At 47.8% G+C, this 22,856-nt stretch overlaps 1 protein-coding gene across 1 annotated transcript in view; it reads right to left on the minus strand.

Moving 5' to 3' along the window:
- The window catches only part of TTLL5 (tubulin tyrosine ligase like 5), a 279,763-nt gene that overhangs the window by 162,376 nt on the left and 94,531 nt on the right, over window positions 1–22,856 (minus strand). The window contains exons 20-26 of the mRNA XM_045288172.1: window positions 21,301–21,339; window positions 16,618–16,775; window positions 15,337–15,640; window positions 9,523–9,643; window positions 6,442–6,588; window positions 5,780–5,883; window positions 2,892–3,019 (exon numbers count right to left, since the gene is read on the minus strand). Of these exons, the coding sequence (XP_045144107.1) occupies window positions 2,892–3,019; window positions 5,780–5,883; window positions 6,442–6,588; window positions 9,523–9,643; window positions 15,337–15,640; window positions 16,618–16,775; window positions 21,301–21,339 (1,001 nt within the window). The remainder of the gene's footprint in view (window positions 1–2,891; window positions 3,020–5,779; window positions 5,884–6,441; window positions 6,589–9,522; window positions 9,644–15,336; window positions 15,641–16,617; window positions 16,776–21,300; window positions 21,340–22,856) is intronic.

The raw sequence follows: 22,856 nt of genomic DNA on the forward strand, positions 1-22,856 counted from the left end.
GCTATACATAATCGGGGCTCCAAAATACGTTACGATGACTAACCACTGCGGGGGACTGTTGCCCCTCCCACCACACTCCCCCAAAGGGCCACAGGCCCAGCCTGTTGACGGGGCAACCAAACTCATGACGCTCAACAAGTCCCAGCCCCCTTCCCAGGTAACTGGGAATTTCAACCCAGGGCAGTCCTCTGGGGACTGCCAACAAGCTAGGACATGCCTGGAAAATAAAGGAAAAATAAGTCGGGGGGAGTCAGAAGTCTGTGCCAGGAAGTCAGAGTGGGGTAACCAAGATTTTTCGTATATCCTGGAGCCAAACACTCAGACTATGTAAGGAGGAGGACAGTTCCCAGAGTGAAAGGAACAACCCCAATCGGTGTTGATGTGACAGCTAGAAGTGACAACAGCTCTGTCTTTGTAGTAAACGTCTCGATTATAGTTGAGTTAGGCTGAATGTGTGTACGTAACAGAATCACAGGTATATATAATTCCTACAAGTTCTGTCCCATGACCCTGGGGGTATTGTTTTGTTTTGAACAGCCAAGGTTATCCTAAATTCAGAGAAAAGCTTTCCTAGTCTCCCTCAAGGATTGAGACCATAGAAAACCTTGTCAAGGGTCATTTTACAGTAATCGCAATGCAAGAGTAGGGCCAAAGGGCTTCTCTTTTGTCCATCCCCAGCACTGACCGCAAAACTGCCACACTGGGCTGCTTAATATCTGAAAGGAGTCCAGATGTTCAAATGCCGTGGTGTGGCTTCCTTGGCCAAGGCCTTTCTACTGTCCCGCTAGCTGCTCTTGAGAAATCAAGAGGTGGAGATGGTCTTATGTAAGGGAAGTCTTTAACTCAGGAGCCTCAGAACTTCAAATGACCCATCCTTTCCAAACAGGTGTGCCATTCCACTGCAAGGGCCCCTTGTTACTTTAGAGCATATGCTTCCATTTGCATGTCCATCTAGGTCCCCACCTCCCCGGGTGAGGACCGTTTTCTCTGCCGGGATCCCCAGCACACAGTCTTCAGTCTCCCTTCCCCACACTGTTACACAGGTGCTTTTCAGTGCTTCCACAAACCTTCTTCCCACTGTCCCAGGCCAGGCAATATGCCTGGTCTTTGTATCCCTAGCGACTATACCAAAAATGTGTAGAAGGAATAAGCGAATGAACAAATGAATGCACCGATGAATGAACTAGCTCAGAACTTAGAAAAGGCAGGACCGTGTCAGGAAGGACGTCTAGTGGGACAGTCATCCAACCACCCCGTGAGTTAAGTACGCTTTATGGATCTCACTGGTGAGCTAACGGTTTTTTTTTAAACATTAACAAATTTTACGTGATCGAGTCTCTCGGCTATTTCCCCATTGGACTACCACAGTCATGAGAACAAGGAAGAAGTTTCCATCTTTGAGTCTGGTCTCAGCACATTAGCAAAATTAGTACGCTAACTGCAGGGGCCTTAGGCTCCCCTTTAGGTCTTACATGACACTCTCCAAGCACAAGTCTCGTTTCTAACTGAATGCCACTGCTATTTTCTGATCATGACAACGTACGCTGGACCAGTGTTTTACAACAAGGTGGCGCTGGAATGATCCAGGATGGCTGCAAGTGCAGACACCTGCGGTTCATCCTGGATCAGGGGCTATTGCACAGATGGTTTTCATCGCCAGGGGGACGCTGAGTCACTTTTGTATTCTTTCCCTGAAAAGCGGGCAGCTGCCAAGTAGGTTTGGGAGCTTCTGAGCTAGGTGGTCTGGTTGCTACTCCATTCCCACATTCTCCACGACGGTGAGAACATGTGGTAAGAACATGTGGAACCGTGGGAGCATGCTGAGTTATCACAAGGACTAAAGATAGTCACGGTCACTTAGGACCTGGGTAGCCAATGTACAGAGCTGGCCCACACAACAAAGAGTTATTCTGCCCAAGCGCCAGTGGTGCTGAGCCAGGGGCGATGACAAACGACACGGCGAGAGCTCGTCAGTCAGTGAGGCAGATGAGCAGCGAATGAGAACGCAGGCTCCCTCCGAGACAGGCAGATTAGGGTGCACATTCCTGACGAAACAGTGGGTGGAGGGCAACCATGGGTATGTAACTCAGCCTCTCTCAGCTTCTGTGTTCTCATCTGCAAAGAAGACTCATGCCAGTCCCTACTCTCTGTGTGTTTTCTAGAAGTAAAACGTCAGATCCTGTCCAGTAGAACGAGAGACAAGTGTTCATTCAATGTTAATTATTATTATTATTATTAGCTTTCTTGAAGAGCTCTCTGCTGTTAATCATCAAGGATCCCTAGTGTCTTAGTGGTTATGCATTGGGCTACTAACCATAAGGTTAGCAGTTCGCAACCACCAGCCACTCTGCTGGAGAAAGATCGGACTTTCTACGCCTGTGATGAGTTACAGGTCCCGGAAACTCACAGGGACAGTTCTAGCCTGTCCTATAGAGGCGCTATGAGCCGGCACTGACTTCACGGCAGTGAGTTTGGGTTACTTATCATTGCGGGGGTGGGGTGGGGTGTAGATCTTTTAAGACAAAAATGTTAACCAACCCCCTCTACATACTGCCCAGTCTCACCAACTTGCAATCCAGTTGTGCCTCAAATCGAAACCAACTCACTGCCAGAAAGTTGATTTTGACTCACAGTGACCCTAGTGGACAGGACAGACGTGTCCCTGAGGGTTTCCAAGACTGTAACTCTGTACAGGAGTAGAAAGCCTCATCTTTCTCCCATGGAGCAGTTGATGGTTCCAAAGTGCTGCTCATGCGGCTAGCAGCCCCAGCATGACCACTATGCCACCAGGGCACATTACTAGTGCCTGGCAGCACAGGGTCGCTGGCCTCTCTTGGCAGGTCTCGTTTTCCCATTCACTCTTATTTTCTATGACTTAGCCGCATACTCACCGCCCTTTGCCCCGCTGTCAGAGTGACTGCTGCCGGCCTTCAGGCTTTTGGAGTGTGTACCCAGGAACACACTTGCAGACTTGTTTTTTTGGGTATAAAAAGTCAACACTTCTTCCAGTTCAGCCTCACTGAAATGGGGAGAAAAAGTACGGTCAGAACAGGAAACTGCTCTGGAAAACATCTTTCTACCAAGATTTTGTTACGGAAACGGAATTAGCTGGAGAAGGGGAAAAGGAGAGGCACTTGGGGAGGACCCCCTGCTAATGTGCGTGGTTAAAATGGAACATAAGTGAAAGGCGTCGGAGGGGCTTCGAACACGGCCTGGCTTTCTTTATCCCAGTCTGCTTTCTGGACCCACCCTCTCAACTAGGACAGTCATTAGTCCAATGTGGCTGCTGAAACGAAAATGAATTCAAGCGACATGAACCACATTTCATGAGCTCAGCAGCGGCCCACCGGAAGTTCCAGTGGGCAGCCATGGTTTAGATCAGCAGTCGGCCAATGACAGCCTGTGGGCCAAACCTGATGCGCCTGGTTCTGTAGGGCCCGAGTCAAAAGGGTTTTTAAATCTTGACAGGATGCTTGATGGAGGTCAGAGGTAGCCGGAGAGAGTTCCTATCCGGGACTCTTGCAGTTTTCCCACTCTCCCCCTTGATCACTCCCGAGGCCGCCTTTCACTCTAACAACCTCCGGACGTCCGTAGGCGGCCCACCTCGGAGCCTTGGAGCTGTTCCCTATCTGTACAATGAAGGAGACGGAATGAGATGAACTCTAAGGTCATTTCTAGTTATTAAAAATATTGGCTCTATATGAACATCCACAACATGTAAAGTAGGGAAACAAACGAGGGTCTGGGGGATCCTTGCAGTAAACGTTTTATGCTTGGACTTTGCAACATCTGTGGCCTCAGTGGTCGTCCCCGCCAGCCACACCTGGCTATGTTCGAGACAGGTGCCTTCGAATCAGTGAAGCACTCCTGATTAGAACGAGTGGGAGAGCCAGAGAGAGGAGCACGTCTTCAGGAAGCCCTGGAGGAAACCCTAGTCAGCTAGCTGCCTGCAAGAGTCTCAGAATGAACCCCAGGTCCTGGGAGAAGCTAAGTGCCGCAGGGGCAGTGCCTCAGGTAGCTGGCTAAGATCGAACCCTCAGGCTGCAAGCTGGCAGCAGCCAATCTGCCCCTGTGTTTCACTGGGCCCTCGGAGGCCGAGGTTAAGATTGGTCACAATACATGCTGCTGGACCTGTTGTCGGTTTTACCTTTCTGCAGGGGGCTGAATTCACCAGCTCCCACAAAGCTAACCGGGTGTGTATGGCGGAAATGAGGAGCTGATACCAAGGGCACAATAGAAAGTAAATGTCTAAAAAATAATGATGGCAACATATGTACAAATATGCCTGACACGAATGATGGATGGATTGTAGGAAGAGTTGTAAGAGCCCCCAGTAAAATGATCTTTTTTTAAAAAAAGGTGGGAGTGGAAAACTGAGGATCTGATGTCAGGAGCTTAAGTGGAGAGCAAATGTTTTGAGAATGAGGGCAATGAATGTACAAATGTGCTTTACACAATTGCTATATGTATAGATTGTGATAAATTGGATGAGCCCCTAATAAAAGTATTTTTTTTAAAGCTATCTGGGTGTATACTCCACACTTCACACGGGAAGAACTGAGGCCCTCTCACGCTCCCCATCAATCAACAAGGGACCCACAATCGGCAGCAAATAGGTTCCTGTATGCTTTTCTCCAAGTCAACATCCTTGGTTACATAGCATTCATTTTCAGTATCCAGTTCGTCCTGAACAGGGGATTGCACATCATCTTTTTAAAAGTTTTCATTTTTCTTGTTTATATTTTAGGGATTTTGAAGATCCCTGGGAAGAACCAGAAATTAACTTTTTAGCTTTAGATGTAGTCCTTTTCCAAGCAGTCTTTTTCCTTTTGCAAGTTCATAACAGTGATGTGGGGGATGGTTTCTCGCTTTGTTTCTGTGCCTGTTTTATCCATCCTACCACTCAGGAAACAAGAACATCAACAAAGCAACATCACCCGATGATGGCCTCTCTCAAAACGATGTGTTTGCTATGGGTTTCAGCATGTGTGGCACCGAGGCCAGTTAGGTCCACCTGAGGACTGAACGATGGTCGCTGGTGTCTGATAAATTGCACCTTCTGAATTAACTTCATAAATCATCGAAGACTTGCTCTCCGCCCCCCTCCCCGAAACTGTGACTTTGATGGCTGAAGCTGTTAATAGGATCATATGGGCTTGTGTTCTTTGTTTTAGAAGCTGTGCCAAACTCTTTTGTTTTAGAAAAACATCTAGTGTGCATCTTACTAAATTGAAAAGTGAATGCCTTAGCTATCTATCTCTTCTTTTGAAAACACACTGCAAATGGGCAACATGGCCTGGCTGAAGTGTGTCGAGATAGAGAGCCGACTGCTGAGATTTTCAACTCATAACGCATGAAAGATGTGTTCTGTTTTATATAAATTAGGCGTAACCCTCACAAGCCCTGAGGTATTGCCAGCTTCCCAGCCCACTCAATTTCAGCAAAATTTGGTCACTGCCACTCCATCCACAGGTCAGAACCAGCAAGCAGCTGACGCCTCTAACCTCATCTGCCCGGAAAGCTCTTTCTGTCCTCTAAGTGGTGCCCATGCGGAAGACGGTTTAGATACAGCCCAGATACCCAGCGGCGGCAGGGTTTTCACCCCTGAGGTCATGGCAACACCAACAACTGGCTGAAATCAGGAGAGGCCCACGCTCCTGAGCCCTTTTCTCCTCCTGAGAGTCAAGTGTCAGAAAGTAGGGATCCTGGGGATTCAACGCGGGCTGGATGAAAGACGGACCAAGCTGGTACTTATTAGCCAAGAACGGCTGGCTACTACCTTGCTTGTCTGATGAACTCCTGAAAGTTTTCTGTATTCACGCCGTCTTCCTCTTCCTCCTCCAGTTTTTTCTTCAGTTTCTTTTCCGCCATTTGTTCGGTTTCCTACCCATTCCCCGATCCCCAAAGAGAAAAAGAACAACAAGATAAAACTCACTCCCAATACCTGTGACACTTTGTGATCGGGCTCCGTCACCCTGAGCTCACTGGTCCTGAGAATAGCGAATAAAGACAGTTCAGTCCTCCGTATAGACTTTGCTGTCCATCAATTTGGTACATTACTTCCTACCACTCACTACTTCAGGTGAGGTTTTGAGATCTCCAAGTAAAAGCTGCCTAATGAGTGAAGATTTTTATCATGTCTCTACTACTTTTAATAGCCAACGGAAAGAAAACTTTATAAAGTAGCTTACTAATGTCTGATGTGTCCTGATGGTACTATAGGTGAAGCCACTGGATTGCTAACCACAAGGTCAGCAGTTCAAACCCACCAGTCAGTCTGAATGAGAAGGATTAAGCTGACTGCTCCCTGAAGGTTTACTGTCTTGGAAACTCAAAGGGGCAGTTTTACTCTGTCCTATAGGGTCACTAGGTGTCAGTGAGTTTTTCTGACAGCAGGTATGTAACCAGCCAAAGCCCAAGGCTAACAAGTCTGTCCCTCACCTTGTTATACACAATGATAAAGTCACCCAGTTGATGGGCCAGGATTCGCCTGCGCTCCAGGAGTGCCAGCCGTCGACTGGGCAACACCATCCTCAGGGAATGCTGGAGGTTGCTTGACGCTCGCTTCAGGAAACGAACCACCAGCTCCTATAAATGCAAGAGTCATGGTAGGGCCCACGTGGGACACTGTGGAGCCGAGATTAACCAGTAGCAGACCAACTCTGGAGGCACCAGGCACAGAGACATGTCAGAAGGGGCTTCAGACGTGTTGCATTTTAACAAAGAAAGAGAGGGGAAAATTCCAACTACGCTCTTTGCTTGATAAATTAGCAACCAAAAAAAGCAGAAGCAAATGTGCATGCAAACAACAATGCATTAAAATGGGAGTCGTATAAAGTATCATGATACATATATAAATATAGTATAACAATTCAAAGAGTTGGTATCACCTCTGATGAGGTGAGAAAAGAAAGCTATTTAAGGAAGGTTGCCTTTAAGGATCGCTAATGGAAATGGCAACCGTGGGAGCAGGTAAAATCCGAGGCGAGAGGACAGGAAAAGAACACTAACGGACACTGAAATGTTCACTCTCAGGATAGGAGACAGGAGAAAGGAGCGGGGGAGGGGGAAGTGAGAGAGGGGAATCTGGGAGGAAACCGTGTCATGGAAAGCAAGGGAGCTTGGTGTTTTCTTTTCCAGTGATTTTTGTTTTGTCTAGTCATTGTTGCTGTTGTTTTTCCCTGTCTCTTTGCTTGCTTCCTGTTTGTGACTTGCACAATATCCTGTGTTTGAAATCCAGGAGAGGCAGATCTGTGGAGATAATAACTGGATTGATAATTGCCTAGGGGCATGGCAGGGGAGGCTGGGGGTCGGGCAACGGGAGCAAACAATGAGCTGAGAAGAAAATGTCCTGAAACGGACTGCGGGGATGACTGCACAAATCTTCTTAATACGATCGAACAATTCCCTTGTTATAACATGTACTACATGCCAATAAAACTACGTACACAAAAATTAACACATGAGTAATGCAGAATACAGGCGAGGTGTAGACACTATTACCTCGAAAAGTTTAGTGGTCAAGGGAACAAAAAAGCGACACAGTGGCGTGAAGTGATTTTCTTGCCTCCTTTTTCCTCCAGGCTAGGATGCAAACCGAGGTGGGGGCTGATAAGGAAGACGCTATGGAAGGTCAGCAAGGGGCAGAAATGAGCCATCTCACGTGCTGTGAGGGCAAAGATTCTGGAAGCCGCTCATAGCATCTCAAGTGCTTCACATAGAGGTTTTGCAAGGCAAAGGGGTCTTTCGCAAAACCAAGTCAGCTGTCTTACGCATATTAAAGACTGTCTAAAGAGGATGGCCTTTGGGACCTTCTGTTGATGAGCCTAACCCTAACCCGGACTGGAGCGAGTAATTTCACACCTACCCACCTCAGAAACCTGGGTGGCGCCATGGGTCAAGCGCTGAGCTGTTAACCACAAAGTCAGCAGTTCAAAACCACCAACTGTTTTAGGGGAGGATGAGGTTTTCTCCACAAAGTTACAGACACGGACACCCACAGGGGCAGTTCTGCTCTGTCACCGAGGGCCACTCAATGACAGTGAGCTTGAGAGCATTTCCCTCAAAAGCAAGGCCATGGCCATAATTATCATGGAAAGGGTAAGGTTTGCTCTCTAGACCCATTTTCCAAAAGTCATACAACTGTTAGTAAGTTCTGCAGTAATTATCTTCCCTATGCCTGTATGAGTAGAAAGCCCCAGAGAAATCCCATGGGAATTCCAAGTCAGCATTTGCAGTAGCTCCTCTCTGGGGCTATTTTTGACTTCTTGGATTTGAATCTGGCGCATTGTCCGTTGGTGCCAATTGACTCCAGCTGAGAGGAGCAGCCACACCAGCAGACGGTTGGATTTCACAGTTCTGCTCGGCTGTCTGTACTAGAGGCTGGTGTAAGTTGGTATATTAAAACATTATTATTGTGATTTTTTCCCCAAATGTGGGGCAGACAAACTGACTCTAGAAAAGGCAGTTTCAATTTTCCACTTGGAAAGAGCAGAGCTAACATTTTCCGCTGATGGTTCAAGGATTATTCACAACATGCATGGCTTTATCTCTGGGCTGCATTGGCATCTTTAAATTTGCGAGCTGCTTTTCACAATGGGCCTGGAGAAAGACATGCCTTTTGTACATGGAGAATTAAGGACAATAGTCACTGCCAACTCAAGAGAAAGAATGTAGCTTCCTCAGACTAGAAGGTCTCTCTTCTCCTAAGGGACAACCCCCTATTGTCAGAGTTCAAGGAAGGGCTGTGTCTTTAATAAACTCCAACCTTAGCACAGAGCTTGATGCTCCCAGTCTGATCCAAGAGGAAAGCTCTTGCCAGAACAGTCTATCGCAGGCAGGTTCAAGTGACCGAGACACGGTAAACCGTGCTCCTGCAGCAGTCTGAAACAGGTGGACAAGTTTGATTCCAGGGATCTAAGGATTTTATAGCGCTACATCTAGTAAAGGAAGAGGGGTGTGTGTGAAGGGTCAGGTTGAAGAATGGGGTATTCTGAGAGAGCCTAAAGCTAAGCTGAGGACTATCAAGCCCTCTGGGCTGAGAATCAATGCCTATGGTGCAGGAAAACAATAAAAGGACACGGGATTTACAGTAACATCTGGAACCAATCTCCAGTCTCACCACATCCAAGCTCTGAGACAACAGGCAGGCTCCTTCTCTCCTCTGGGCCTTCCTTTCCTCCTCTGCACGATGGGGATACAAATGCCTACTCCGAGAGCTGATGCAACGTGAGCATGCTTGACTGAAGGACTCTGTGAATTGTTATTTGGGTGGGGGGGTAGTTTTACATTGAGATTGGCTCCCATTTTCAGAATGAAATGAACTGATGCCTTCACTGCAGGTGGCAAACAGGGTTCTAGATCAAAGATTTGCATCCCATTAAAATAAGGGAAACCAGTAAGTGGCACTATGCAATAATTCTTTCCCCAGGATAGAATGCTCTCTTACTCTTACCGTAACAGGAAAACAGAGAGAGAGGAGGACAAGGGAGAGTAAGAAGGTTCCAACAAGCAGAGCCTCACCATCTGCTCATCCTCTTTGGCGGCCCAAGTGGTACTGAGCGTTTGACCTCCACCATCTTTCATCAGGCGGATTTGAACATGCTGGAGATAGGCAGAGAAGGCTATTCGGGCCTGCACTTTGCTATAAAAATCCAAAACAGCATGCCGTTATAAGACAGAAGGGAAACCAACCACACGTGTACTTGCCTACCTCACCCTGGCTTCTGGGGGTCATTCTCTTAGCGTGGCTAAGAAATAGGAAGCCCACCAGACAGTAGCTGAATAGATATCCTTCAAAAGAGCACTTGAGTTGCCCTTTGGTGTGTGTGGACAAGTGGTGCTTTTTCCTATCAAAACAATCCGAGATGGAGATTCCTATTTATTTTCTCCTTAGCATGGGGTGAGGTGGGAGTTTGGGGCTGGGGGAGAGAACAGGAAGAGAAAATCAGGTTTCCTATTTTTACACCTTATAGCTTGAACTTTTTAACTTCTTGGGGGAATGGACATAAGTATTTTGTCTTCATGAGAACTCTGAATCCATGTGGAAAAGTTTTCTGCCTAGGAGGCCCTTAAGAATACACTTACCAAAAAAAATCCAAAAACCCCCACACTTACCAGTTAGTGAAAAAGTATGGAGTTTGCTTTGACAACTAGTATTGTTGGTGTGCAAAGGCCTCCAGGGCAGGAAATAGATAAATCCTACAAAGGAACTTGTGTGGCCAGAGCCCAGAACAGATGAGTGAGGGCCTATGGAGCCTGGATTGGATGCACTGCGTGGCCGGGACAGGGTGTGGTGGAGGAACCCTTCACGAGAAGGCAGAGAAAGCCCCTTGGGATATTGCTGATGAGCCCCTGGGCCTTCTGCGTGGCAGGCTGGGTTGGAAACAAGGAGATGTGATGGAGCTGGAGCAAGGAAGGCAGGAGAAGCAGAGAGACACTGGTGGATTCCACGTCGGCTGTTACTCCTAGCAGATCTGTTTTCCTTCAAGCTAGATTTCTGGTTACTTCAGCTGATCGGCCTCTGACACTGCGGCCAAAATTACATCAGCGAAGATTAGGGCCCAACACAAACTTTGTTTACAATCCTCACACAGGCAATCACTGAACGCTTTCTACTCTCAGATCCCAGGGTCAGGAGGAGGGATGTGTCCAGAGCTACCTGGACATCCTTCACGGCCTTCTATGTGTGTGCTGGAGGGGGCTGACGGGGCCCGGGGGTGTGGGTGGGGATGGTGGGGGTCCAGGTGGGATACATTTGTTTGGAGAGTTTAAAACATGTGATCTTCAAAGCAGTTTCTTGGCACACCATCTGATTTTGAAACAGTACAAATGCATTTTCAAATGCCTCTCAACAAGGACAACCATTATGTTCTTGTTCACTATAATCCACACTCCCCCCAGTCAAGCCAGTCATCTTTACCTCCGTAAGCAATGATTTTTCAAACAAAAAATAAATGAAAAAGACCCTTCGTGTTGGTCAACACATTCACTTGCAACACAGCAATCAAGAAAGGGCACATTTCAGACCCCTCCAAACATTACAGGGTGTCCCATTTCACGTCCCAGTCCCCGACACTAAAGTACGAAGGTCGCTCACAAAGGGATTCTTGCTTCAAGCTGAGATTTCCAGCACTGGCTTGTTGCAAATCAAAGGAACAAGTGCTAAGTTTCCCATTTCTAAGCACCTTATTAAGAAGAGCCTGGAATGTTAACTCTTGAGAGTCTCCTCCCTAAGGTACTGGGCACATTGACCTGCTGCTACTTCTCTTCAGCACACAGTTAAAGATGACTGTGGAATGAAAACCAGAGTGGTCTACAATGAAAGATTATATAAAACACAAAACCTTATGCGAATCCCCAGTAAGGTACATAAAACATACAACTAGGGAGCTGGGGCTTTGGGACCCCAAAGCGCTGGCCACAGAGACCTTTCCCTGGCCCCTCAGTGGATGCTGTGATACCCACAGACCACAGGCTGCCCCTGGGGCCACCAGAAAAGCACTGGTCTAACAACGCTGTGAAGACCAGTTGACTCGCTGGCAGTGAGAGCCACAGAGTGCAGCAAGAGGTAACTTTTCTCCAATCACCGAGGGGAACGTTAGTTCTGGAAAGGAGCTGAGAATATAGCTGAGTGGTTTCCAAAACGTTTTTATTTTCAATACTTCCCCTCCAGGAAGCACCATTTGAAAACACGTGCCTAATCTCACTCTGACAGAAAAGGGCACTGAGGCCTGGAGAAGCCGGCCCCTTGGCTTCCCCAGATCACACAGCCCGTCTTAGGCAACAAGATCTTGGCCAGAGCGCAGGCTCCTGGGTTCCAGGTGCGCTCCACTAAGGGAGCTGCTGGAGTTCTCCACATTGTCCTGAACTCTCGGTCTGCTCCCTTGCCCCTACACTCACCCCTACGTCACCCTGCACCCTCTCGGTGTGAACCACCGGCTTCCATGTGAACAGGAAGGCCATCAAGCATAAACCCCCAAGCATCTTTCCTTTCTCATCTCTAAGGACTGTATTCACCCTATGCTCTCTCCCTGCTGCTGTGCCACCCCTCCTGCCCCCGCCTCTTCAGACACCTTCTTCACTCGCCTCTTTCCACCTCCTTTTTTAGGCCCTGTCTACATCAGTGTATCTGTTTCTACATCTCTAGTCCTCTTGCCATCGAAGTCCCACTCCATCTCCAAATGCATCCAGGAAGCCTGCTGGTAAAGGAACCACCCTTCTCTCAGTGCACTCTGCCCCCAGTTACTCTCACCTTCCCGTCACTGCCAAATCCTTCCATTTCCTCTGCTGCAAATTCCCAAGCACACATGGCCGAACGCCTGCTTTCCTCGTCCGTGGCCCTGTATGGACTGGGGCCTGGCATCTTGCAGCTACTGCCACGCTAGCCCCTTCTGCGTACATGCCTCACCCTCTAATCGCCACTTCTTGGTCTCTCTGTGGATCTAGCCACTCAACCCCGTGTCTCCCAGGGCCGAATTCTCGTCCCTTTCTCTTGGTCTACTTGTGACGGTGGGAACGGAAATGGGCAAGCTCGTGCATTATGAAAGCGCTCCACACTAAGTGTACAAACTGCTCAACCCTGTCCTGTGACACTGGAGTCTCACCTGTCCTGCGGGCTCCCCTGATGTCCCCAGTGGAACCCAGTACTCCTCCTTTGAAACCAACTCCCATGTGCCTTCTATCAACTAGAGTCATTCCGTTCCTTTGGCGCGCTTAAGCCTCGTCGGAAGCAAAGTCCTGAGGGGGCACCTTGCACATGTCATCAAGCCACGCACTCTCTCCGTGCCCACCGCCGGGGGCTCGGGCCCAGGCCTGCGTCCTAACAGCCCCGGACTCAGCTCCCTGCCTCTCGTTTCTCCTTTCACCCTTCACCGGTGGCCCCCGCAGCCAGACTTCCCTTTCCAAAACAAGTTCTAGTTCTATCCGTGGGCTGCTTAAAGATGAAGGCCCAGGATCACAAGGTTCTTCAGAAATGTAGCGACACCCAATCTTTTCAGCCTCATGTCTTACCCCACCTAGTTTCTCCACAGAACCTCATGACTGATCTGCACGACCACCACCCCTCACACGCACACACCCCAAGCTCATTTGGATGGCAGAGCCCTAGCATACGCTGTCTGTCCCCAGACAGTCCCATGGCGAAGGCACCAGGCTCAGAGGTGGCCTTTCCTGGTCTCCAGGAGGCACCATCTCAAAGAGCCTCCTCCGCAGGACTCGCTGGCACCACGCTTTTGCTGTCAGGGTCGTCTCAGCGCTTCTCACGACCTTCTTCCTCGGTCTGCTCTCGGTCTCCCACCCGGCCCATAAGCACCACAAGCCTGCCGTGTGCACAGTTCCCGGCAAAGAGCAGGCGCTTGGCACCCACTTTGAAGCCTGAATGAATGGCTGCCTCATTGTTTCTCCTGAGCATTCCCAAGCCCCCTGTCATCCCCCAACCCCCAAGCCCCTGAAACCCCACTCAACGGTCAAGATCTGGTTCAAATACTGCCTCCTCCGCATGCCTTTCTAATAATCCCAAGCTAAACCAGGACTACCACTTCTGTGTCTGAGGAGCCGAGGGGCCCTGGCTGAGCACTCGCTGCACACTGAAAGGCGGCTCAGACCCACCAGCTTCCCTGAGAGAAAGATGGGGCCAGTCGGTGGCTCCCAGGGAGTGGGAGCGACGCCCGGCAGCAGGTTTGCTCTGGAAGAGCATGCAGTCCGTGCTGGGGCCAGAGCTCTACAGCTGTAGGTGCCTCCCAGGGGAGACCAGGAGTGGCAGCCTGCCCCCCCCCCCCCACCCGCCTCAGTCACCGTGGGGGCTTGCTGAGGACACCAATCCAAACCTGCAAGGCAGTGAAGGACTGATCCCCGTCCTTCTAATCACAGCCTTTGTTATGCTCACCTAACCACCTTCGCTTCCTGATGAGCCTGTGAAAGGAGGCGGCGGCGGGGGCGGGAGGATACTGATGGGATCATATGACTTAGCTAGGAGTGACTGATAGCAGCGTTCATTGTGATTGTTGGCCTGCTGGGTATTCAAAGGAGCCTCCTCTCCTCTTCATACCAGCAAAAGAGAAGAGCAGGAGAGGCGAGGGTCTTTGTTCCCTACGCCCGCCCGGCCCCTCCTCGGCCCAGGAGACACTGGGACACCAGAGGTGCAGAGGTGCAGCACCAGTGGCAGAGACAGAGCCCAGCAGGGCGCCGCTCGGCCCAAGAAGCAAGTAAAGGTGAGTGCTCTGGGGGCTGCCTCTGAGCAATTAATTGGGGGCGCTGGGTTTGCTGACCCATGGAGCCAGAGCTGAGTGCCTCCAGCTGAGGCTTCTGGGAGAGTCACAGGTGGGCATTTACCAGCAGCCCCCAAAGAGCTCTGTGACATTGCCTAAGCAGGGCAGAGTCAGGCCCGCAAGAGGCCTGCCTGTGGGCACTCAGAGAAGAAACTGTCTTGACTGAACAATTGTATCCTGAGCATCTCTCACTGAACTGTCAGCTGTTAATGTCCCTAGACACTCCCACAATCGTGAGTGTCGTCTGAGTTCTGTGTGACCACGGCAGTGAATTATCACACCCAGTCACAGAAGCAAATTGCTGGAGGGGGAGGAGGCGGGGTGAAGAGGAGCAGTGGGTGTCAAATATTTGAGTGGAATAAAAGGATGGAGGGTGGAGACATATCTGACGGACCTCTGCCTTGCAGCCATTGGCTGGGGCAGCTATGGCGGATCAGACGTGTTTCCTCAAATCCCAACCTCACTATTCACTCTCAAATCCATTCTGACTCGTGATGCGCCTGCGTGGGGCAGAGAACTGTGCTCCACAGCGCGGTCACCTGCTTGTTGGTCTCTCAGACCTGTCTTCCAAAGCCCTCTGGGTGCATGCACACTGCCAGCTTTTCCAGGAGCAGCCCAGGAACCACTGGCCCCAAAACTCCAGACCAAACTCACTGCCAGGGTGTCCGTACCAACTCATAGCAACCCGACGAGGGGGAGCACAACCATCCCTTTGAGTTTCCGGGGTGCTGAGTCTTTACAGGAACTCCTAGAAGGCACTTTTCTCCCCTGGAGTGGCTGGGAGATTTGGTCAGGAACCCACCATGTCACCAGGGCTCCTTAGCTGTCACTAATGACCAACAAACACCTGGTGGGTCTTGGTTCGTATCACCTTTACCAGGGACAATGGACTTACTTTCGCTAGGGCTCCTGAGTAATGGCAATATCCAATCACGGTCGTGATTTCGTAAAACAGTTATGAATAGTAAACTTTCAGACGGCTGTACTTTCAGTCATTAACGCTGTACCTGGTATGCACACTGAGCTCGCTGTTATCAGTATCATGGTCACAATTATAAAGGGCACATACCTGAGATTTCCATTGTCTTGGAGAATCTGCATCAGGTTGAATTTAGGCTCTGGCTCCTGAGCTTCAATTTTGCAGTTCTGGTCACCTTTACTCCATTCGGAAACTTTCAAAGAAGCTTCTTTGGGCGTATTTTCTACCATAACGCTCAGTGGGGGGGTGTATTTGGCTTGATTTTCTCCAAGGGACCCTGCAGACTCCTCCAAGGACACCTCTTGCTCTTCATCTTCATTGTCTAATGCAACTTCCTCCTCCTCTTCACTCTCTGTCTCAGTTTTAACATTCATTTCAGCTGGTTTGGTAATCACTAAATGCGAAGAATCACTATGTTGCTGAAAAAAGGATTAAATAATCCGCTCTCCCAATACCTTCCTTTTATATGTTTAGTAAAAACCCACTTCTAAACCAGATCACATGCAAGGCCAAAAGTATTCTCGTACATACATATATATTCTACGAACCTATTAAGGATCTTCATTCGAGTTGGTATTTTTAAGCCTAAGATAAAAAATGGCTCTCACAACATTAAGAGGGAAAAAAGAAATCTTAGATGAGCCATCACTCTGGGGTGTCAGATTTTGAAGGGCTTCGTGGAACTAAGAAGAGCAGGGGGCGTGTATGAGGGACTTCAAAAAAAGTTCACAGGAAAACGGAACTGAAAAAGTTTCCCCCCCCCCCGCCCCCCGCCCCCCCCAATGTTTTATAACACTCCCTTGTATTCTGTACTCTGCTGATGCAGTGTCCTCTGATCTACATCCAGTGGTGGACATGCTGCCCTATACTAGTGCTCAGCAAAAGAGGGAAGGTAGAAAAGGAGTTAGTTGGGGGGCTTGGCAGGAAGTGGTAAGCAGACCTGCGGGAACAGGGAAGAATCTGGGATAGAAAGAAATGTCCCTTTGTCTATTTACGTTTGGAATGCGTACGATGTTCAGCAATGCCAAAGGATAAACTGGGCTTATGACCTTAACATCAAAACCTGCACAATAATGCCCAGGATGCCATTAAACTTAAGCTAACTATAAAGCTACAGCACTAGGTAGATGATGCTGAAGAAGAAGAGCAAATGCCACAGTGTGTTTGCTTCACACATCATTCAAATATTACACAATGGAAGGTTTAAACATTCATAATCCTTGGGACATTAAATTTTAGAGAAAGAAATGAGATAAAAGAAAGTAAGTCTATTGAAGCAGGAAGACTCCGACTCATTCAGTATTGAGAGGCTGGTGATCAGGCTAGCTGAGCCAGGATGGGGCAGTCCGATGAGCGCTCACCAGCAGGTACCTGGGTATTTGGGCCTCATGGCTTTTAATCTGCCACTCCGTCGTCTACGTTTCCGCACTTCCAGGGACAGGAGCTTCCGCTCGTAAAGAGCAGCATGCATCTTGGCCTTTGAATTCATACTCTCAACCTTCAATTCGAGAGTTCCATCACAAGGTATTCTAAAGAAAAAAACCAAACAAACATGCTAGCTACAGCCTCTGGAAACTGTTCCCGAGATTATGCTGCAAGCATGGAAGGATTCTGTAAGGACAGGCGAGGCATGGCAACTCAAGGGACATCTAAGAAGTTTGACAGATAAATGGATGGAAGTGCCACTGGAATCTACCTCAGAACTGCACTAGTGGCTGACCTGGATTTGTAAAATATTCTACACAAAGGTATATTTTGAAGGCAACATTCAAGTGTAATCAAGTAATCCTGCTAGTGATACTGCTATTACATTATGACCCCTCCAATCAAGGGCCACTTTAAACGACTAGGAAAAACTAGTAACACATTGTTATACTCTGTGGTGGCAAGAGGCGTGTGCTTTGTTGTTGTTATTCTTTTATCTTTAAACCTTGCAAAAAAGCAATTTTGCCTTTATTCTTGGTTCTTTTGAAATCTATCAACACTTGAAGCTAATGAGCAGGGGTTGACCAGAGGACTCGCTCCCCGGGTCAACAGCTGACTCAGCCTCCCTGGGCAGGTTGCAATCTATCATGGCCAAGAGCTGAGAATGGTAAGGCCTTGAACCACACAGGTTCAGTGGAGCTTCCTGGTTGGTATGCATGGGCAAGGGGGATACATGCTGAGAGCCCTTCCAGACCTCACCCAAAGGGTGTCTTCATTTGTAACCCTTTTGGCTGTTAGTAATATTATAGCCATATATTCCTCGGAGCTTATGAGAGTCATTCAATAAATTAATGAACCCACAGAGATCAGTGAACGCTAAAGGGGCTTTCACTCGCCGATCTGTAAGGTGTCTTCACGGGTAAGCTCTGACCTAGAGCTCTGGGGGCTGGGGTTGTGTGTGTATGCCAGGCGAGCACCTGAAGAGGAGGCAAAAGGGGGACTGTAGGACAGGATCCATTCCCATACTTGGGAAATGGTTCTGATCCTCAACACGCAAAAGCAATGGAAGCGGGGTTTGCTTATTGGACCCTTGATTTAGTGCACACAGGGGAAGGCAGCAGAAAAGACCAAATTCGATTAGGTTATGAATGTGGAAAGAGGCGGGAGAAGGGATGGTAGCAGCCACAGGGGACTTCAGCTACAGTTTTAAACAACCCCCAAATCAGGGAAGTGACTGACATGCGGCTAAGTCCAGACAAGGCCTTCCGGGCAAATTGTAAGGCAGCCAGAGATGGCGGGGTCGTCACAGAGGGCATGAGTTCTGAAGGACCCATGTCCGTATCTGAAAACAGGCTGACAGGTATCTGTACCCTGAGAACTCGGGGTCTAACCAGCTGGCCCTGGATCCTTTGGAGAATTCTGTATGTTCCTGAGCAATCCCCTTTGAGGTCAAAGACTACGCTTAATTTCTCTGGGAGTTTTCACTCTTTGAATTGGATGGAAAGGTGGTGTCTTTGATCTGTTTAGGGCTCTTGGATCGGAATTTCTGGGTGGATAGACTCGGTAATAAATCTTCCGAAGGCCTTCTCTCCAGAGCAGGAGCTGGGCCAAGAACAGAGAAGGTCCTGACTCCGGGGGTAGAAACGGGAAGCAAGTTAAAAAACTTTACAAACAGTTCAAACCCAACTTATCATAACTCCTAAAGCAAACCTCACAAAACCGTGAACAGTAGGTTTTCTGCTAATTAAATAACAAGGACAAATCTGAGGAAAATAAAAAATACTCGTGCCATTTAGCTCCACCAAATCTGAAATCTATCGGTACACCTGACATCTCCATCCACAAAAGCACACAAACGCTCGGCCCTCCCAGGAGGGGGCACGCTTTTAAAAATGGAATTTGAGTTGAGTTAGTTTCATGGTTTTGCCTCACCCAGATCACATGGGTGGAAGTTAATCTGATACTTCTAATGTCTGTGCTCATGAAGCAATGCCCATTATAAACACAGGAGTGTCTGTCGTTCTTTCTGCCTGTGCTGCCCAAGAGCTCCATCTTGCAGAATGCAGCTGTCATTCGGTGCTGCAGAGAAACCCCATGTATAACAGAGGGTCCTGTGCAGTCCCTACAAGAGGTTACACCCAATAATGGCAACCCATTTTCAGGATAAAGAGCTGTTAGCAATGTTTTCAACATCATACCATAATACAAAGCTTCTGAGGCTATGAATACTAAAAATCAGAGCGGGACAAGGTGTGAAGAAACCATGGGTAGATCAATTCCAACTGATAAAAAGGACAGAGCACCGGGGATGGTGGAGAAGGGGCAGAGCTGATACGGAAGAACGACCGTCCTCGGACGGCACCAACTATGCTTGTCTTGTGATCACTCCATCAGTGATGTGCATGACAACTCATATATACCAGCTAATTTATAAATAAGCTGTCACACCTTTAGTTACACCTATTGGATTTTCCCAACATTTTAGGATGAAAACATCTAAACAGACAAGTTCAAAGAACTGTGCGGTGAACACCCACATACCCACCACCTAGTATTTCGTCATATACCTCTCTCATCACATATATATCCAGCCATCCATTCCCCTACTTCAGGGGTCCTCAAACTGCGGCCAGCAGAGGACATTTATCTGGCCCAGTGGGTGTTTCTGCCCCGTTTATTTTTTTACTTCAAAATAAGATATGTGCAGTGTGCATAGGAATCTGTTCATAGTTTTTTTTTAAAAAACTATAGTCCGGCCCTCCAACGGGTCTGAGGTACAGTGAACTGGCCCCGTTTAAAAAGTTTGAGGACCCCTGTTTTACTTCTTCATCAACCCATCTCATTCTTAAAGCATTTCAAAGTAGTTTGCAAACGTGTGTGCGTCTTGATCTAAACACTCTAACATGTATATGATTAATCGCTAGAGATTATTTGTTTTAAAACTTTCCTCACTTACATTTACGGTGAGGTAAATTGTATGTGAGTGCATTATCCAAATCTTAACTGTCCATTTGATGAGTTTTAACAAATGCTTACATAGACCTATGTAATCCAAACTCTATAGAAAATATTAGAATCACCTCAAAAAAATTTTCAGGCCCATTCCCAGTCAATCTTAGGACCAGACAATCACAACTCCAAATTTCGCCATCACACATCATTAGCTTTGCCTGTTTCCGGACTTAACGACGACACCGCACAGTCTGAACGGTTCTGTGTGGCTTCCTTCGTTCAGTGGTTTGGAGAGTCCCTCATGCTTGCAGCAGCAGCCACGTGTCTTTTCACTGGTGAGTAGGAGCACTCTGCCTGACTAATCAATCCACAGCGTACCTCGTCTCGACTTGACAGACACCTGGTCTAGTTCCATTTTAGGAGTACTGTGGCCGTCGCTAAAGAAAGGTAGTGTGTCACGGCTGTCTCTGAATGTGCCTGCATTTAATAACTATCAATAGATGTTTTAAAACAAAAGCAGATTCTAGTTTTTATTGGCTTACGAGAGCAACAAAAAATCCTTCTTGATGGCAAGGTTAAATGAGTGCAGACAAATGGAGAAAGGACAGTCGCCTTGACTTTAAACGTTCTTTTTAAAGATTTCCCCCTTAGTTTTGAAGTGTTCAGACTGATACGTATTATATTCTAGGAGGCATATGCCTTGATTTAAAAAAAAAAAAAGGAATACCAAGGGCTCAAGTAGAAAGCAAATGTTCTGAGGATGATGATGGCAACGAATGTACAAGTGTGCTTGACACAATGTATGTATGTATGAATTGTGATAAGAATTGTACAAGCCCCCAATAAAAGGATTAAAAATAAATAGGAAAGAACTCAGAGCTGAGTGTGATTTTCACTTGAAGTCAAACGACAAACTTGATTTCTCTCAGTTTCTCCCGTGACTAAACGACAAATGTAATGTTGACCCCTTCTGTGAAGAAAACAATAGCTGCTGACCCAAAGAGCTTGGATAAGAAACCAAGTTTGTTTTAAATGATTTCTGAAAGCTCTAGGCTCAGAGGTTTCTTTGGCATCGCTGTCACTGCAGGCAGAGGACGGGGGTCCGGCACCTCCTCGTCTCAGCGCTCTGTGACCGGAGCGCTGGTCTGCTGGTGTGGGCTTGGTCGTGGTTCCAGGGTTCTTTCTGAAGGCACAGCCATCCCAGCCTTTTCCCCAAGTCCTTCCTCTCCTTGGCCTCAGTGAAGAGCCACAGATATTGTGTACACTTCCAGTCTTGGGGCAAACTGGAAGCAGCTTCTGCTCAGTCCCTGACTGTACAGAGTTGTACATACCCAGATGTCAGGGCCAGAAAATGAGCTCTTACCGGAACCTACTGCGGCAAGTTGTCTCAATGCTCATTAAAAATGTTACTAACCGCCATACAACTCAACAAGGATAACATTATTGTATTTCACACAATCAGAACAAGTTGATGTGTATTATCTGTACCTTCTATACGAAATCCCAGCCTAAGTTTGTGAGGCTTGGCCGCATGGTAGAATCAACAGAACATGCTTTTATGCGGTTATTCACGTGGAGGCAAACTGAAAACGGTCATACAACCGGCCATGCTTGGTCTGTGTATGGTCACACACTATGCATGCGGGAACAGTTTCTCAACCTTTAAAAATCAGTTACCGTGTTCTTCCGGCCAACAAGCTTCTTCTTGGATTTCCCCTGGAGAGTAGAAAGGACATCTGGGTTAGAGAATGCTATTCAGGAACTCACATACACAAACACATACACATTCCTGAAAGTTTTACTGCAGGGATTCAACCTGGACCTAGACACCCAAGGGTGGGAAGTCCTAAGGGGCAGCACAGAGGCATGGAGCACATGCTCCGCGGTGATTGGAACGCTGGGGGTGAGAAGAGCTCCACACGAAATGAAAGGGAAAGGACAGGGGAAACCTAGAGAAACATCAGTAACTTTACTTGCATGTGCACAGCAACGTACGAAGCAAATCCCACGTGCTTCTCACAATCGTGAAGATTATTCTGGGTCCCATTACATACAGGAAGACAGAGGATGCGAAGATGTTTGTGACGAGCTCAGTCTGCCAGAGTACATTCTACCCCATAAACCCAAAATGAGACTCCCTGTCACCGAGTCAATGCTGACTCAGCGACTTTCCAGGACTCTCAAGGTTTCCGAGACTGTCACTGTTTAGGGGATTAGAAAGCCCCGTCTTTCTCCTGCAGAGCTGCTGGTGGTCTCCAACTGCCCACCATGCGGATCTCAGCCTAGTGTGTAGACACTACCCCACAAGGGCTCCCTGCACTGCTGATAGGTGCCTTGAAGTCAGGCGCAGCACATGCCAGCTATGTACAACCAAAACATTGCTGGTCCTGCCATCCTAATAAATGCTGCTAAATTTGAGCCCACTGTTGGCTAAACCTATTTTACTAAGCATGATATCCTCTCCAACGATTGGTCCCTCTTGATGACATGTTCAAAGTATTTGAAGATGAAGTCTCAAGAGCCTTGCTTCTACGGGACATTTCCCTGTGCTTGTCCCAAGAAACATTCTTTCTTCTGGGAGTCCCAGGGTAACTTCAACATTCTCCGTCAATACCATAGTCAGTCATTCATTCTTACTTGGTTTTCTTTACACCACGCAGCCTTTGCATGCATCTGAAGCAATTGAAAATAACACGGCTTCTATCAGGTGCATCTTGGTCCTCAGATAGACACCTTTAGTTTGAGCACGTCTTCGGCAACAGATGTGCCACTGCAGAATATCGCGTGATTTCTTGACTGCTGTGCTTCCATGGGTATTCACGTGGATTCGAGGTAAGAGGAAATCCTTAGTGACTTCAGTCTTTGCTCCATTCATCATCATGTCGTTTACTGCTCCATTTGTGAGGATTTTGTTTCCTTTATGTCGAAGTATCATCCATATTAAAAGCTGTCATGTGTGCACTGTTTCCAGTGCTCTTCATTTTTGACAAACAAGGATGTGCCATTTGCATATCAAAAGTTGTCAATAAGTCTCTTCCAATCCTGACACCACCTTCTTCTTATAGTCAGTGAAGCTGTTTGGATTATCTGCTCTGCATACAGACTGAATAACTGCGGTGCAAGGACACCACACCACACTGACGCTCACCTTTCCTGATTTTAAACCATACCGTATCCCTGTGTTTGATTCACACAACTGCCTCTTCCTCTACGTACAGGTTGCACTTGAGCAC

This window comes from Echinops telfairi, unplaced genomic scaffold (assembly GCF_000313985.2).
Source record: "Echinops telfairi isolate 266 unplaced genomic scaffold, ASM31398v2 ScPeMD7_18;HRSCAF=68, whole genome shotgun sequence".
NCBI classification, from domain to species: Eukaryota; Metazoa; Chordata; class Mammalia; order Afrosoricida; family Tenrecidae; genus Echinops; species Echinops telfairi.